The 16,032-nt window shown below is 40.2% G+C and overlaps 1 protein-coding gene across 3 annotated transcripts; it reads right to left on the bottom strand.

Moving 5' to 3' along the window:
• Positions 1–44: 44 nt before the first annotated feature.
• nvl (nuclear VCP like) lies at positions 45–11,518 on the bottom strand. 3 transcript variants are annotated; one of them, XM_076285662.1, is made up of 24 exons: positions 11,499–11,518; positions 11,124–11,207; positions 10,891–10,961; positions 10,746–10,798; positions 10,558–10,645; positions 10,334–10,394; positions 9,924–10,196; positions 9,635–9,767; positions 9,462–9,538; positions 8,742–8,876; positions 8,369–8,470; positions 8,167–8,284; positions 7,908–8,052; positions 6,079–6,448; positions 5,698–5,916; positions 4,265–4,369; positions 3,823–3,885; positions 2,918–3,037; positions 2,631–2,730; positions 2,263–2,369; positions 1,901–1,977; positions 1,629–1,717; positions 1,269–1,366; positions 45–294 (listed from the first exon to the last, which is right to left on the bottom strand). In XM_076285662.1, the coding sequence occupies exons 2-24, from the start codon at positions 11,160–11,162 to the stop codon at positions 250–252; spliced, it is 2,688 nt and encodes an 895-aa protein (XP_076141777.1). In that variant the 5' UTR covers positions 11,163–11,207; positions 11,499–11,518; the 3' UTR covers positions 45–249. The 3 variants fall into 3 exon arrangements, with proteins under 3 accessions (XP_076141777.1, XP_076141776.1, XP_076141775.1); XM_076285661.1 differs by lacking the exon at positions 11,499–11,518 and adding an exon at positions 11,405–11,484; XM_076285660.1 differs by lacking the exon at positions 11,499–11,518 and having other exon boundaries at positions 11,124–11,492.
• Between the last annotated feature and the right edge of the window lie 4,514 nt (positions 11,519–16,032).

Genomic DNA, 16,032 nt, shown 5'->3' with positions numbered 1-16,032 from the left:
AATTGTATTACTCCTTGTCAATAGTGGAAAAAACAACACAGCCCTTGTAGACAGGGGGAACTAGTTTATTAAAAATGACCTAAAAAATGAGTACAAAGCACATTTTAGATCAACAATGCCTCCACTTCCTACAAACAAAGCGTCTCAAAACAAACGGCTTGGCAGGATAGATATGGTGTTCTTCTTAAGGTTTCCTCAAGGGAAACGGGTCCTTAAGCACAACTGTCAAGGAAATGTGGTGACAGTTCTTCATCTGCTCAGAGATTCTTTCAATTTTTCATACATGAGTTGGTCCTGTAAAAAACATACAAACATGTTGATGTCTAAATACTTTAGACAGACGATTGTCATCTGCCTAATCGTCACTGGCACAAGCAGGGCACGTAATCTCTTGATAAAAGATATAGGAATGCATGCTATGAGTATGCTGCAAACCTTGCAGACTCTCTTGGCGGCTGGGGTTGATTAACTCAGGAAGATGTAAACACTAAACTAATAAAATCCTGAACAAGCCAGTATGCTGTGCAAACACTCGCCCGAGTGAGACGCAAACACACAGACACACACAATGCTTTCGATTCAGAAGTTAAACAGACTGCCAAGACGGCCTTTGGAATGACCCAATGGGTCTGAAGCTGGAAGGAACAGGAAGCGTGGGAAACCAGATGAGGTCTCCGAAGCCAGTTCCCCTGTAACTCAAACCCATGCTGGCTAAGACAGGAATGACAGGTTTGCCTTGGAGCTGATATTCATCGCGGTTTCTAAACAATGTGGTGGTTTTGTTTTTGGAGTGTCCTTGCTTGGCAAAGGAGCGTAAAGGCACCAGCAACAGTGGCACTGGGACTGAGGTTTAGCACCTTCACTACGTCAAGCGCCCAAGTGTCGCACGTGTGACCTGTTTGGGGACAGTGATGTGAAGCGTTTTGCACGGGGGAGATATGCAAGGGGGAGATTGCACGGGGGAGATATGCAATATCTCCCCCGTGATATACCTAGCATTCATTAATCCCATCAACACAGCGCTGCCATGGAACAGGACATGCCTCTGTAACTGGGACACTATGATCTGTATTTGGAGAGTGCCAGATTCAGAAAGTTTTATTCCAATCAAAGTGACAGCTCAGCTATGATAGACGTGTAAAATGCGCTCCTGTCTACTTAAGCATTTTTTTTTGTGATTTATTTCAACCAAGTTTACCCACGTTGGTTTGAGCAGGCGTGTTTGGTCTCACAAAAGCCTCACTATTTATAGTAAAAATTATCCTCACCTTCTTTGACACAGATGGACGCACTTTCTTAAAGGCATCCTCAAAGTTCTGCTGACTGACGAGGATGTCTTCAACCGGACCAGAGGTAAAGGTGTGGCCTATCAATAAACCAAGAGAAAGAATATTATCAACATTTTAATAAGAACTGTGTCTAAAAAAAACATTAAGCTGCATGCAAATAGAGACAGATGCAACATTTGTGCAAATAAATAGTAATTAATTAGTCTAAACAAACAGTGCATGGATCACATCAGGCCAAACTATGGTCCAATACTTTTTGATGAAACTGAAAAAAAAAAATGGCTGCCTTATGTGTGGTGTTTAGACTTGGCCAGGGGGCCTTAGGAGCGAGGGCTGTACCTGAGAGGGTGGAGGCCGAGCGGGAATACAGGTGAGTTCTCAGCGCGTTCACTGAAGCCTCTCTCACCAGAGCGGACAGATCTGCCCCCCTGCACAACACAGGCATGTCAAATACAACTTCTCTCCTGATATTCTGACATCCAGTGAAGGCAGATCCTATTCAGGATTCCCCTCAACACAATGGGGAAGCTCAAGTTTAAAAGCAATAAAGAATTTCGAGTTAATTTGATTTGATTGGCCTGGCTTCAAGAATAATGATGACTGAAACTTACGTGAAGCAGTCGCAACGTTCGTCCTGTGCGATCTCTTCAAGATTCACATCTGCCTCCAGCTGAGGTTTGGTACCACCCTGAAAAAGAAATAATCCCACAATCAGAGTTGTATAGTTATTTTTTTAATGCTTTCAGTCAGTTGCTTTCAACTGATGGCTATACAGTAGTCAAAAGGTTGACAATTTAATGTGCATGGACAATTCAACTGATCAATTCCAGACTTTCCAAATAACATATTATTGTGTAATGTTGAAAAGCACTGAGAGTAGAGAGTAGAGAGAAGAGAGGGCAATTAGAAAGATACTCAAGAGGGACTGATCGAGCCTGACAAGAGGTTGCGGAGCTGTACTAAGGTCCGTTACCTTGGTGATGGTGAGCAGGATGGCGTGTCGGTCCTTAGGGGGTGGGAGGCCCACGTACAATGTCTTATCCAGGCGGCCTGGCCTTAGCACAGCCGGATCAATTATATCTGCAGGGAAACAACAAGATCACACTACACGTGTAAGATCACACTACCAGTAGAGCTTGACCTCATGGATGGTTGGATGCTTTTTTTATGGTTGAAAAAAAAATACATCAGTGGAAAATTAAAAGTTATTCTATGTAAAAAAAAAAAAAAAAACATCTAATAAAAACAACCAAAAAATTAGCTGTACTCCTCACAATGTATTAATGATGTAGGATGTATCTTCATCAAAAGCACTTTCTTATGTAAAGAAGTTTTGCGCACCTGGCCTATTGGTTGCAGCCATAATGAACACCTGCCGGCGAGTTTCCAAACCGTCCATCTCAGTGAGAAGCTGGTTGACCACACGTGCACTGGATCCAGACTACACACACGTCATCAGGGCTATTATCAAATGACCACCACCATCGTCATAGTAATCTACATCTAAATCAAGTAAAACCTCTTAAGATTCACTGAAAGATTAGTTCCCCAACCTGTAGTTGTTAAGGAAGTTTCACCGTGAAACTGGTGATGTCTAAAAGTGGATAGGGGATACTCTTGAGCATTACCTCGTGTCCAGACCGGCGTGGACAAAGCGCATCTATCTCATCAAAGAAGATCACACAGGGGGCCGAGTTACGTCCCCTCTGAAACACCTGTCGCACAGCCCGCTCACTTTCTCCAACATACTGTGACAGACAAACAGAGAGACAGAGAGAGATAGAGGGAGAGGGAGAGAGGATAAGAGACAGAAGAGAGAGGGACGTTCCACCAAAACACATCTGTTAGTCTTCACACCATGAAGTGGCATCATTCTCATCTTTCTAGTAATTGAGCTCGAATACACTGACTGACTAAATAATGAAGATTGCCACGGTCTCCATTACTGAGGTCCCTGAAAGGTCGCACCCAGAGATCAATTTCTCCAACTCTTATTGTTAACTCTCCGATCTAGTTGCCTCTAACACAGCATATCATTACCAATGACGTGGAATGCAAGGTCTATCCACAGGTTTTTTCTTTTTTAGCCTGTCAAACTACTTTGGGGGCAGCCGTGGCCCACTGGTTAGCACTCTGGACTTGTAACCGGAGGGTTGCCGATTCGAGCCCCGACCAGTGGGCCGCGGCTGAAGTGCCCTTGAGCAAGGCACCTAACCCCTCACTGCTCCCCGAGCGCCGCCGTTGTAGCAGGCAGCTCACTGCGCCGGGATTAGTGTGTGCTTCACCTCACTGTGTGTTCACTGTGTGCTGTTTGTGTTTCACTAATTCACCGATTGGGTTAAATGCAGAGACCAAATTTCCCTCACGGGATCAAAAAAGTATATATACTTATACGTATTGTCCTCTCTACCTAGTCTTTCTCTACAGTGCTTTAGCCAAAGCAATGAGACAACTACTCAGTTATGCACTGAATGTGTTTACACAAGATGCAGATTGAATGACAAATGTCATGTGAGGCTCAGGTTTGACTCACCATATTCAGCAACTCAGGACCTTTGACTGAGATGAAATTGAGGCCAGACTCATTGGCAACTGCCTGATACAAGGAAACATATAGCTGTGGTTATTGACCAATCTCAAGGACAGCATACACAAGGTTAGCATTCTGTAGACATGCGCATCAGCTTGGTCAGTGGTCAGCCACTTCAGTAATGTCCTTCAAGAGTATGTGCTGTTAACCTTAAACACCAAGTTCTTGCTGTTTTACAGCCTCCTCCAATTACAATCAGAAGGGGAAAAAAGACACATTTCCAATCACAAGTAAGTACCGGTACTGATGGATGTCATTGGGTACTGCTAAATGAAAATGAAATGAGAATAAGCATGTGTTGTAGTTTTTGACTTTGGACAACATTTTTCATGTAGTACACAGCGATTCCCAAGAAAACCTGGTCTGGTAATAGAACATACTTTACCTTTGCCAAAAGGGTCTTCCCACATCCCGGAGGCCCAGCCAGCAACACCCCTGCTGGGGCACTAAGACCCAGTGCTTTGAACTGTGCTGGATTGCGGACAGGAGCCTATGGACGGATACACACACACACACACACATACACACACACACACTTACACAATTTGCCCTGGCTTCAACCCTGCTTGGACAATGCCAACATTCATGCTGAAGTCCACAGAGTGAGGACCTGCAGAGCAGCCAATCAGAAACTGAGCCTGCATGTGATGACTTGGATGGGGCTGGTTTTAGGTCTTCAGCCAATCATATTTACTTTAACCCATTGCATGCACTCCAGCATTACTGACATGTACAGGGTAGAAATATCACACATCAGGTTACAACACCAACCGAGTTGAACAGCATTTAATTTACCGGTAGCTACATCACCTAAACTTGAATGAATTTAACTCAAAACTCAAACCAGGTGTTATAAGGGTGTGCATAAATATCAAATGAGGCTACTGGTCAATCAGCTGTGATTAAAAAAACAATGAAATACTATTATTCAAATAAGTTATTCATATAGAGTGATGAAGGATGGCGTAGGCCTAACGGGTAAACTCTGGTAGATCATTTCATTTCTACTTTTTATCATTGTATGCTATTAATAAGTTCATCCATGTTGAAGTAGCATGAATGTTAGGCCTACCGGAGGCGATATTTGAGCAGTTTCTTTTGTGCAAAGAATGCACCGTCTTTCATAACGGTATCATGCCTCCGCGTGAAGTGGGTGGACACTGCCTTGTACGTCAGACGTAAGGAGCTTTTTGTAAGAAGACTCTTAAGGGACAGTTAGGTAACCAAGACTATAAAGGTAAACAACTTTGGTAAGGTTTACCTTTGGAGTCTTCGTAGCTCGATAAGAGTGAACGTTATCGGGAAACTGGACTCAGACTCTCCCGGGTCAGCTGATTGTCAGTCAGTGACATGAACGTTACCACTTCTCCACCATGCTCTGATCATTGTAAAACACGGCATGTGACTTCTGACTTGCCCATTTAATATTGTTAATCAATTAATCAATCAATTTATTGTTTATAGTGCAGTATCACTATTCAATATGGTCTCAATATACTTTACAAACTTTAACAATTCTTTTCAGCCAAATTGCTTGAGGAATCCGTTTTGTGCTTTTGAAAACAATGGCAGTTTATGCCTCAAATATAGAGAATTTTGGTATACAAACCATTAGCCTTTCTTTTGGTTTCTTTAGCTATTGTTTGGTTTTGGTTTCTCGCTTGTGGTTTTTCCTATTTGTTTTTCCTATTTGTTTCCATACACAAATGCTATGCACAAGTGCACAAATGCACAAGTGCTATACAAATAAAGCTTATTATATTATTACACACAAACTGGCAAGCAAGTGCATGACATGGGCTCTTAAGAGTTACACACCAGTATGGCCATGGTCAGCTCCTCGCGGATGTCCTGCAGGGCACCCACATCTTCCCACGTAACATCAGGCACGGTGGCGAAGCCCTCACGCTTGGCAGAGGGCTGGACGCTGGCTAGGGATGCCTGGAAGTCCGACATCAGAATGCAGAGGCTCGCCAGCTGCTCCTCTGACAGGGACTCACTCCTCTTCAGCAGCCAAAGAAGCTGTTGCAGCTCCCCCTAGTGGCCAAGAGTGGAACAGCAGCAGCACAGAAAATGCCTATTATCTGTTGCTTCAACGTGCACCAGTCAATTACAAACAAACAGTTTTGCATATATGCACATGAAATGCATTGATATGAACTATATGCAGGCAAATAAAAACTGTGTTTACTCCCCAACCTGTTCATGTATAGCAGTGGTCACTGGCTGCTGAGTCTCCATGGGTTGGCACTGGCCTGTCTGATCGGGTTCCTCAGCAGTGCTGGCGGTTGGATCATTCTGTACCTGGGGCTCTGGGTCCCCAGTCTGCTCCTGGGCATCGGGTGGTTGTGAGGCGGGCATGTCGGCAGGAATGGCACTGCTTCCCTCATCTGGCAGGGCAAAGTCACTCTCGTGGAGCTCCAGAAGGACGCGGTTGACGGCGCTCATGGCCGCCTCCCGACACAGCGCCATCAGGTCGGCACCCACGTACCCGGGCGTGAGACGTGCCAGCTTCTGGTAGTCGAAGTCCTCTGGCAGCTTCAACTTGCGGCACAAGGTCTTCAGAATCCTTAAGAAAGGGAGATTTGAGCTTTCTGTCACTTGTAAAGAGAAAAAACCTTAAAAAATAACAGAAGTCTTAAGGCAAGATCTGGACTCTTTTTCAGGCAAGATCTGGACTCTTTTTCAGGCAAGATCTGGACAATTTGATCCCTAAATATCCATCCATATTTGATCTTGGTTAAGTTTTTGTCCAAAGAACAAGCAAGAACAGAGCCACTGATGTGTGTATGACAGTGGTCACCAACCTTTTTAAGCCCAAGATCCCTAACCTCGCCCTGAAGAAAGGCAAGATCTACCTTGAAGCGTCAAAAGAAAATCAAAGCTAAAATCCTTCCAATTTAAGGCCTTTTATTTAGGCAATGTATCAGGTCAAAAATATCACATCCTCCACCCCCTTATACAGGCGTCAATGAGATAACAACACTTTAACATAGTCTTTACTTACATGATTTTGGTTTTGATTTTCTAATTGGAGTAAGTGTTTGTGACAATACGTAATTATAAATTTGATGTTTGATCGCTGTTTTGGTATGAAGCATCTTTCACGTAATTAATGCGTACTCTAGAAAGTGAAATTAACCTAAGCCTAGGCCTACAATGCACTCCGTGTCTGTGCACGTCCACAATCGATTACATTCTTCAAATGGACAAATTCCTGATCGCTAAACTTTTGTTTTTTATTTTCTGTCAGTTAGCAGTTGATATAGAAGCACCTAACATAATTTGACTTCAGCGGTGACAAGTCCTGTTGCGCGAGAGAGAGAGAGAGAGAGAGCGCACCTGCAAAGTGGTGCTGTGCGCGTGTGTGTGTCTGCATGGGGTTACGTTCGGTTCAAGTCAGAAGTTGGTTCGTCCGGTCCCGCATTCACGCTGCTCCATTATTAGATTAACGTTATTAGACACTGTAAATGTATGCAGGAATTTCTCGCATTATGATGGCTAGGTCTTGAATAAATCATGCGCTATCCTATCCCACGCTGAAATGTAGGCTACGCCCTGTAAACGTTGGCGAACATGTGGGAATTTGGTGACTGTTTTTAATTGTCCTGTTATTCTCGGGATCTACTGGGCAAGTCCGAAAGATCTACTGGTCGATCGCGATCGACGGGTTGGCGACCACTGGTGTATGACTACCAGGTAAAGGTTGAAATATCTGAAGAAGTCAGGTACAACTATGCTCATATACTATATGGTGCAGCAGCCAAGATCAAGTAGAAATGACTGCATTTGTTAAAATAATTCTTCATCTTGGCCCTAGCCGTGGCGCAACTGGCTGGGGCACCTGCACCATACGCCAGAGACCCGGGTTCGATTCCCGCCCCGTGGTCCTTTCCGGATCCCACCCCTGCTCTTTCCCACTCACTTCCTGTCACTCTCCACTATCCTGTCGCATTAAAGGCATAAAAGCCCAAAAAAATATATACTTAAAAAAAAATGATAATTCTTCATCTCTAGTAGATACTCACCTGAGGCGAGCACTTTCGTCTGGGATGCCCAGGCAGATTTCTCGGTCAAAGCGGCCCGCCCGGCGCAGGGCTGGGTCCAGAGAGTCCGGACGATTTGTTGCCCCGATCACCAGAACCTGGGCGGGAATGGTCAGAGAGTTCAAATCTGGAGGAGAGAGAGGGAACACACACACAAGTCTGTTGGGTAACACTTTCAAGTACTCTCAAATCTCACCTTGGTCTTTACACAGGTTATCTTTCACACACCCACTTCACTCACCATCCATGCAGGTCAACAGCTGCGCAACAATCCTCCTCTCCATGTCTTTGGAGGCCATCTCTCTCTTGGGTGTGATGGCGTCGATTTCATCAATGAATAAGATGCAAGGGGCACTCTTCTACAAAACCCAAAACACAATTTTAGTTCAAAGTGGTAGAAGTTGTTTTGGGCTATTTGTACAAAAGGGACTTATGTCTCTTACCACAGCCAGCTCAAACAGCTCCCTCAACTTCTGTTCCGACTCCCCTGAAACACCAGACACCAGCTCAGGGGCAGACACCTTCAGCATCGGAAGCTCCATCTCCTGAATGAAAAATGGGAAAAAAACATAATTGAGTGTGCATTTACAATTAAAAGTAAACCTACAAAGCCTTATATGTAACATTACTGCCTAATTCAATTTCCTCATATATATCATTTCACATACTACTGCTCTTAGTCAGTCATTTGCTTCATCTCTATGCTGATAACAGCCCCAAACCTGATTAAATCAGTAAATGCATGATTACTAGACAGGTTGTTCATTTTGTTAGGCTGTGTGTGGAACCATATCTTGGAGATCACCACTTCCTTACCCCTGCTACAGCTTGCGCCAGCAGGGTTTTCCCACAGCCTGGAGGACCATGGAGAAGGAAGCCTCGTGGAGGAACCACACCCAGCTGCTGGTACACCTCCGGGTGTCGCATGTGGATTAGTAGCTTACAGACTTCCTAAGGCGGGGAGTGAGCACAAGCCAAAAAACATCAGTAAAGTGTCCATCTTTCTGATTAGAAAAAACAACTATTATCACATTCAGAAATGTGCACTTCTGTATACTATATCACTGATAAACAGCCTTTTAGTAACTACTCATAAAACGTAGTACCAAAATATCACACAAAAAGTATACAGATTACATGGCACTAGCTTCATATTATTGGGCAACTCTACTATACAACCTGAAGGCATATACAATGCAGTGGTTTAAAGTGCACCGAATAGTAAAAAGTTACATCTACAATAACAATCCAGTTTTTGATACAACAATAGAACAAAAATATAAAATATTTTTTATTCCAAATATTCTTTACTTAAACCAATCTTTGATCATTGTTTAAAGTGTTTTCACACATCTGATTACATTACAGAAGGCCAGACAAAAATGGAAAGAATGCAAGGAAAGGTCTATGAGAGAGAAAAAAATCATGATAACTAGTCTTAAGCCCATGCACACATAATACAGTTAAACAAGGATGTTCAAATGAAAGAAAATGGACTGAGAAGAACAAAAGCAGAAGATTATCAGAGATAACTACCGCCAGTGTTTCCTCATTTCCACCAACATCCTCAAATTTCACTGTTGAGTGCTGCAGCTCCGGCGCTTTGGTTTTCGCTGGAAATGTAGACATGTTGGAAAATGAATATTCACTTTAACATGAAACAAACAGTTGTTGTTGGCCTGTAGAGACACATTTGCAGGGGGAACTACCTTTTTTTGCCAGAATTTGGGCCTCTATATCTGCATCATTTTCTTGAAATTCTTCTTGCTTTCTTCTTTTTGACTTCTTTACTCTGCCCTTTTTCTTCTTCTCCGTCTCCAGCATAGAAACATCTGTTTGTTTCTGTGGGCATCAAACAACAGAAGGGGAAGATGCCAATGCTAATGTGACTACAGTGATATGCACATATAAATTAAACAATTATATTTTGTGTTAAAGCCATTTTAGATCTAATCTAAATAAAACAAAATTAGGATGCATAATCATAAACATACTTACATTCGTGGATGGACTACTAGGTCCATCATCACACAAGTCAATCAAGATATTTTCTGGTTCCACACGCCGCCTTCTGTCAATGAACCAGCCTCCACCCGACACCACTGTTCCCGGAGTTACAGGGGTAGACTTGCCACTGGTGCCCCCTGTAGGCTGGTCTTTTCCTGAAGCTGGAGCTGGGCTGAGTGCCTGTCCATTGGTGGGTGTTCCATTCTCATCAGGGTTCCCTTTTCGGTACAGCGACATCAAGGAGTTGTTCATGGTATTTGTGTGCTGTGAAATTCGGGATATGATGGCGTATTAAAAATCATTCAGGTTTTAAGTTTTTAAAATTTTAATCTATGCTTTCAATAACTAGTTAATATCCCGTGGCTTAGGTTCAGTTCTTAAAAAACAGTACACGAATGTACCTGATGCTCCTGAATGTCATCTTCACTGTCAGTAGTGTCATCTGTTGCACTGCTGTCATCTCTGAGGAAAAGCCAAAATGTAATAATGAACAAAGCATTGTGGGGAAAGTAACATGTGATGACATTCAGTATCTGGGCTAAGGAAAGGTAGTAGAAACTAATACAGTATTATACCAGTACAGTACAGAATCTGCGCTAAATAAAGATCTTGGAGGTATCTTTACCCATCCTCTTCCTGACGTCTGGCTCGTTTTGCCAAATGTTTGTCTTCCAATGTTGTGATGTCAGCATCTTTGTTTATCACATCATATGCTGTAATAGAAATCATTAACACAATGAATTAGTTAGCCAAGCATACGTTTGAACCATATCAACAGCAAACCTTGCTTATTTTTTATGTTAGTAAGCTCACTTTTCTCCACTTGTATTCTAAAGGCTGTTCTGTTTCTCCTCCCATAGTCGAATCTTTTGAAAAACAAAGACGAACAAAATGTTAGTAACATATCATTGGAATCCATAATTTGAAAAACAACTTTTAATAAATAATATTTACTCACCTATACTGTTTCTGAAGATCAGTAGATAGTGTGGAAAGGTCCACATATTCACTGTTCTTAGATTTAAGGTACTAAAGAGAAAACACAGAAGCCTCAAACAGCAGTAGTCATCTTATGTTTACAAACAATCGGCAAACAGCTTTCACACAGCTTTGGATGGGATGAGTGTCTAACGTTGCGGGTCTAAATGACTGTTAGCTTTTCAATACATTAACAATAGTGGAATAACTTACCTGCTCAATTCTCTGTTTCAGCTTATAGTCAATGCCCATGGTGATGTTTTTTTTTTAGCCCTCTAATGTCTCATGCCGTTTATACTACAGAACGAATAACACATACGTTATATCTGAACCCCAGTTGATCATCCATGGATCATCACTAAAACAATATTACCAAAGTGTATCACTCGCTAGCTGGCTAAACAGTTCACGTAAATGTTGGCTTCATTTTCAATATGCTACACTTGCGTTAAGGTATATTGAGAGAAAAGTAAATCGTTTGTTATGAGAAATACCTTAATATTATGAAGTGGTTAAATAAGGTAATTTATTCATAATAGCTTAGAAATAAATATTCTTCTAAAATGAATTTCACACAACTACACTCACGTTGACATCGCTACAGATCTGTACCACGTGAATGATGGACCCTGAAGAGGACTGTCCAATGCACTGCCTGATAGAATATGTGTGGTGGAAAATGAAAGCAATTATTTTCTGCCATGATTTATGATTAACCATCAGCCTGTAGTGCAAACAAACTGATCTAGACTACAAAGAAAACGAAACCTTTTTAAGTGTTCAACAGGCTATCTTATTTAATTATTTCAGCCTCTGAGTTCAAATGCAATACACTCACCAAACCACACTCCAACCATGGCGCTTCACACACATGGCAGCTAAGTTGAATGAAGAGATATATATATATTTTTAAATTGGTGATCTTTGGAAAATGCAAGCAAATATATTCTGTGAGAGAGAAAAAAACCCAAGAAATATATACTTTTTGACAATTGTGATTGTGCAGAGTACAAGTACAAAGACAAATGCAGTTTGCGTCTAACCAGACGAAAAAGCAGAAAAGTGCAACGTGATATACAAATAAATGATAGACAAATGGTGCATAGACAGTAATATAGCCTATATAGTGTAGCGTATAGATGGTTTACAGAAGCTGGTTTACAGTAATATAAATTAAATATAAATATGTGCAGTGCAGTGTATTAGCACTAACCTTATAAAAGCAGAATAAATATGGCTAGTATGAACACACATGACATGTGCAGTGTAGTAGCAGTAAGAGTATTATAAGAGTAGGCCTAGTAAGAATAATACAGATATATGCAGTGTATTAACAGAATATATTATAACAAAAACAGAATAAATATGGATATTCAGTATGAGCTATACAGTGTGGTAACAGTACCATTGCAGTGCAGAAACATAACATCTTAAGAGTAGTAAGAATAAGTGCAGGATGAATAGTATGAAGAGCAGTAGAATATGGCTATGTGTACAGTAAGTGTAATATGGTATATTAGCCTAGAAATCTTGACGCACCCTAGCGGCAGCAAATTACATTGCTACATTTGCAAATTACCATTCTTCAATTAGGGGAACTTTTATGTCCCCAGGTTATAAATTCATGTTAGAAATACTATATTACAAAATAAATAGTTTAGTTATTTCAAATAATGTTTATTGCACCACCAAAAAAAGTAATACACTGAAATCTTTATGATTTATATTTTTAAAACTGTTTTTAATTTAACACCAATATTTGGCTACTTTGGCCTTGTCCCCAACCCAGACTTTCAAACTTTTCTGCTCTTAAAATGTGATTAAATGTTATCATTTCATTAAAAAATCACAACATATGTTTAAATATTAACTTAAAAATGCATTTTATGCATTATTTTGGTTCACATCTATACAATTTGTGAATATTTGTAACAATTTAGTATTGTCCCCCAACAATACAGTAATTACCGCGACAGTCTATGATTACTACTAGGATTTTTTTAGGATAAGACTTGTTTGTGCTGTAACGATTGAAATGAATAGTGACAGGGAAGCACATGTCAGCCATGAGAGAAGAGTGATATCTGATGTCTGAAAAAGTAAGTAATTTAATCATGTGTTCCTTCTGATCATGGAGTAGACTTATTCAGCGTCATTACCATAAATGCAAATTGAAAAAATGAAATTTTCACATTATTTATGTGTATTTAAAGTTCATGTTGTACTAGCTGATGAATGATGTTAGCAAATCCATGACCTAGCATCTTTTTTCCTGAAATAAGATGAAAAATGTCATTACCGCAACCGTCATTACCAACACAAAACTTGTCGTGATTGTGATGGCGGTAATGACAGGTGATGGCGGTAATGACAAGTTTTCTGTTTCACCATCTATATTTTATCATCTGTTTAGAAATTAAGCTAAAGAAGCCTAATGGTGTGATGTTGCAATGAAACTCAAGTGAGATACCTTACTTCCTAAAACTAATTTACCCAATTTTTTTCAACCAGCATGACTCCCAAGACATTAGCAGAAAGGTCTAGAGAATACAGGGGGAAAGTATAGGAAGACCTCTTTTTTCTGTCAGTCAAGGAACAATAATAAATGCTAGGCCTACAAATATTTTATGCAAATATTTAACCTTATACTGACTTAACCTTAACTTTTACAGATGTCCACTCTAGCACGCATTTAACATTGGAAGTATACCTAAGAATTGTCAATGACCGGTTGCCATGAAACATTTATTTGTATCTTCCTAGGGATGCAGATTAAACAACAAAAAGAAAAAAAAAACATAAATAATTCCTATTTCAAGGAGGTTTCATTTTAGGCCTGAAATATGCATTGTTAAACCATGCCATCTTTTTCCTACCGGTAATAATCTCAATATAGTTAGTTTCATATTTTCTGCTGTTTTATGCCATTGTTTCATGTGATTCTCTAGATTTTTTTTTAGAGGTTTCTGGTTTAGTTTAGTCCCTATTTTTGTCTATTCAAACATTCCTATTTTTTCATTGCTTGTCATTACCAAAACACTATGTCATTACCAAAACACTATGTCATTACCGCCACGTTACTTAATTTACAGTAAAAATACTTTAAAAATAACTTTATCGTCAATATTGAGCTGCTACATGAAAAGCTTAATGAAATACTTATCCACATATTCAAAGAAAAAATATCTAAAACTACTTTTCCAGAAATTAAATAAAAGTGTACTTTGTTGAACACAGAAAATCACATTTTGATGGTGAGAATATCAAAATATATGTAATTTGCTGAATGTGAACATTTTGAATTTATACTTATTGTTGATGGTTAACAATGTTTACAACATGAATGAGTTTAAATTATCTCCTTGTTAGATCATTTTATTTAATTTTCAAGTTTTTGATGTTGTGATGGGAATGACATTTTGTAATGCCAGTTGGCAAATAAATATAAATTATTTTAAATATATTTAAACTCGGTTGTGGCCAGCATTATACCTTCATATTAAAGGCTGTGTTGCAGGGTTCATTTTCCAACGAATTTGCACAATTTGCTTGTTGATAATAAACATTTAAACTGTTATCCATTGTATTTGATGTGGTTGGGTATCACAAAACGGAATATAATACGAAAAAGCAGCTACTATTTCACAGCATTTGAAGTGATTCTTCTTTCCCCCACAATGCATTGCATTACGTCACCTTGGGGAGACTACAGACCAAAGCCCACCTTGAGACCCTTGAGAGTAACGAGAGAGGAGTAAAGAGAGACGAGTAAGGGATTGTCAGCAGTAGATAGCGCAGATTATAGATAAATAGATAGGCTATAGATAGCCTAGATATGTATATAGCTAGATAGATCATGTCATATGCTGGTCACGGGGGAGCTCCTCGACCAGCGGCCAAAATGCACTCGCTTCCCTAGTTACTGCAGCTCTCCACCACAGTTTCCATCGGGACGGCACAGCCCACACAAGCACCTGCAAAACTGTGACTTGCCCATATTATCTCCCTCTTTGCTAAGCCGTACCCTGACAATGTCAATGTCAATCAATCACGAGCAGTAGTTATCGAAAATATTCATGCTGAAGACATGACCAGCCTAATCGGCGGCGGCTAGAAGCGAAGTAACGGGTGGCTCACAGGTGGGACTAAAAAGTTAGCCCAGCTAGCTATCATGATCCTTCATATTCTGATCTTTTGACTAAGTTTGCCCGGTAGCCTACTTATCTGAACTAACGACATGATCACTATCACTAGATATAAAGAAAATGTTGACTTTCATTCGGTGCTGTTCACTGACAGTAACAAAAAAAGTGTCGTAATGTTAAAAGCATAATACATTGAACTGAATAGGTGCATTAAATGTAGCCTCATAACGAGGCCTCTCAAATTCAGAAAATTGCATTAAACTAAAATCGGAAGACATTGTTATCTTTGTTAGACCATAGGGTCATTGTCATATAAATGCTGTAACGAAATTCGAAGTGTAAATATACAAACTTTATGTTGAAAGTGTAACCGCGACCGTTTCCCATAGGAATGAATGTAAAACATACCCTCCAAAACGAGACCTCCCGAAATTCAGAAAAATTACTAAATTGATATCAGGCACCGTTATTACCATTGGTAGATCATAGGGTAGCTGTGATATAAATGCTGTGACGAAATTCGAAGTGTAAATATACAAACTTTATGTTGAAAGTGTAACCGCGATGTCCATTGAAATGCATTGAAATGAATGAAGCGCAGATCAAGTAGTCCCCAAAGTGACGTCATCACAGAATTGCGTACAAAAAACCCGCTAATGCTAAAAACAACAAAAACTGGCATTTAACACCATTTGGAGACATTTTTAAAAACGATATACATATATTGAGTGCTTTATGTACCCATTAATCAACAGTGGTGGTTAACCTGCAACACAGGCTTTAAAGTATGTAAGCATTGTCTTAATAATTTAAACCACATTTTTCCTGATTTTATAATTAAACATTTGAGATGGCAAAATTGCCCCCAATTGAAGAATTACTATTTACATTTGTCACCCCTGTATTATTTGATACTTTGTAGATCCTTCCTTTGCCCATAAAACAGTCTCAAGAAATTAGACAATACATAAGGAATT

This window comes from Alosa pseudoharengus, unplaced genomic scaffold (assembly GCF_046254945.1).
Source record: "Alosa pseudoharengus isolate Yale_2024_CS ecotype anadromous, Long Island Sound unplaced genomic scaffold, YU_APseudo_1.1 YU_APseudo_1.1_scf_15, whole genome shotgun sequence".
Classification (NCBI taxonomy): domain Eukaryota; kingdom Metazoa; phylum Chordata; class Actinopteri; order Clupeiformes; family Clupeidae; genus Alosa; species Alosa pseudoharengus.
Note: the sequence above shows the minus strand (reverse complement) of the source record. Positions and strands in the feature narration are given on the sequence as shown.